Below are 2,070 nucleotides of genomic sequence, written 5' to 3'. Positions count from 1 at the left end.
GATAGGACAATATTTGGCCGAGATACAACTATTTGAAAATCTGGAATCTGAGGGTGCAAAAAAATCCCTCTTTAAAATTGTCCAAATGAAGTTCTTAGCCATGCATATTACTAATAAAAAAATTAAGTTTTGATATTTATTGTAGTTGAAATTTACAAAATATCTTCATGGAACATGATCTTTACTTAATATCCTAATGATTTTTGGCATAAAAGAAAAATCGATCATTTTGACCCATACAATGTATTTTTGGCTATTTCTATAAATATACCCATGCTACTTATGACTGCTTTTGTGGTCCAGGGTCACATTTGATAAATACAAAGTTAGAACAGCATTGATAGAAATCTTTAGTAAATGATTATACATATCTTCACTGTAACTTTTGATGAATTTAATGCATCCTTGCTAAATAAAAGTATTAGCTATTTAAAAAAAAACATTATTATATATACACACATATTTAGTGAGTTACAGTGTATAATTCAGCAAATTATGTTTTACAATAGACAAAAATGGTATTTAATAGAAAACTGGAGATAGTCTCAATTCTGCTTTGATTCATTCAGCAGAAAGTTTCTTATTACACAACAATAAAAGAGCTCTTATATTTCTTGCGGTTTGCCTGCGGCTAAGTCATAACCTACTTCTTTGACATTGATCGTTAAGAATGCTCGTCAAGGTTCATCATACTTGTCCCCTTAAATAAACTATTGCATTGAGATGTCAGTCATAACAAACAGTAGTGTACATGATGGTGTGTATGTGTTTGTTTGGAGAAGATACATTACCAGAGTTCAGTGCCATGAATCAGTTTTTTAATTAAATCTTGCTTCAAGAAATAAGAGAGGTAGGCTGGCATGGGGAAGCCCTCTCGTGCCAGCTTGATGGAGGGCTCGAATAGTTTGGCCCAGGGCAGCTTTCCATACAACTGATGAGCTTTTTCATAGCCGCGGAGTTCTCCTGGTACACCTATCCAGTGACTTCCTGGTAGACGCATGAACAAATAAAGCACAAAATAGTTACTGGAGTACAATAAGTTACTGTTCAAAAGTTCTGATTTGCATCACAGGAATAAAATACATTTAAAATATATTCAAATAGAAAAGCTCTTTTAAATTGTAATATATTACACCATATGACTGTTTTTACAGAATTTTTGGTCAAATGAATGCATTAACAATAGGTATTGTATGTGTTACACATTTTGAAAAACTTGATTTTTACATTTTCTGAAGATCAATTATAGGATGTTGTGCGTGTTGTTGTTAGGCTGTTAGTTATGTGCCAAAGTTTAATATTAGGGTTAGACATCTATGTAAATCCCTAATCTTAAGTATGAACAATAAGGAAAGGCCAATTTTAAGTCTTGAGTAATACTGGTCTAAAACGAAAAAGAAAAGCCCTTTTAAAGGAACACTGTACACTGCCAAATCAGATTATTTCCAGTTTTAGAAAGCTTTCGGTTTGTTTTCAGTGGACATTAATGCATTACACAGAACAACACAGTGAGTTTCGTTCTTATCCAAGTTACATAAACTATTGCTTTTGGGAAAAAAAATTATCTCTTTTATCTAGAAAGTAAAAATATTACTAAGTCATAATTAGAGTTGCATTTTGTATGCAGGAACAGCGTGTGAACATTTAGGCAACTACACAAAGTCTGGCATTATGGGTAAATATGTTTGGCAATAGTGACTATAATCTGTAAAAATTATATTTTAACTGTCCAGGAAGTACATTTAAGAATAAGAAACAAGCAAAACAAGTCCACTTAAGTACATAATTCCCCTTAAGACAGAATTCCCCTATCCTACGCACACAATGTCCCATTGTACTTCTACATTTTCAAACGACATGTTTATGAAACCTAAAAAAATGTGTCATCGTTTACTCATGACACTTATTATTTTCCTTCTTCCATGAGACACAAAAGCTGAATGTCCAGACTTGTTTTTCACACAATGAAATTGAATGGTGATTTACTGTATACAGCTAAACTACAAAAAAAGTCAAAAATCAATAGTTTTTAATGGAAGAAAGAAAATAATGTGGGGTTGGAATGACAAG

At 32.2% G+C, this 2,070-nt stretch overlaps 1 protein-coding gene across 1 annotated transcript in view; it reads right to left on the bottom strand.

The window, feature by feature from the left end:
- Positions 1-2,070, bottom strand: part of LOC107602034 (gamma-glutamyltransferase 5-like) — a 17,643-nt gene that overhangs the window by 7,656 nt on the left and 7,917 nt on the right. The window contains exon 6 of the mRNA XM_016294422.1: positions 792-987. Within this exon, the coding sequence (XP_016149908.1) occupies positions 792-987 (196 nt within the window). The remainder of the gene's footprint in view (positions 1-791; positions 988-2,070) is intronic.

Source organism: Sinocyclocheilus grahami, unplaced genomic scaffold (genome assembly GCF_001515645.1).
Source record: "Sinocyclocheilus grahami isolate Dianchi unplaced genomic scaffold, SAMN03320097.WGS_v1.1 scaffold318.1, whole genome shotgun sequence".
Taxonomy (NCBI): domain Eukaryota; kingdom Metazoa; phylum Chordata; class Actinopteri; order Cypriniformes; family Cyprinidae; genus Sinocyclocheilus; species Sinocyclocheilus grahami.
The sequence above is the reverse complement of the archived record's forward strand: the minus strand, read 5'-3'. Positions and strand labels throughout refer to the sequence as shown.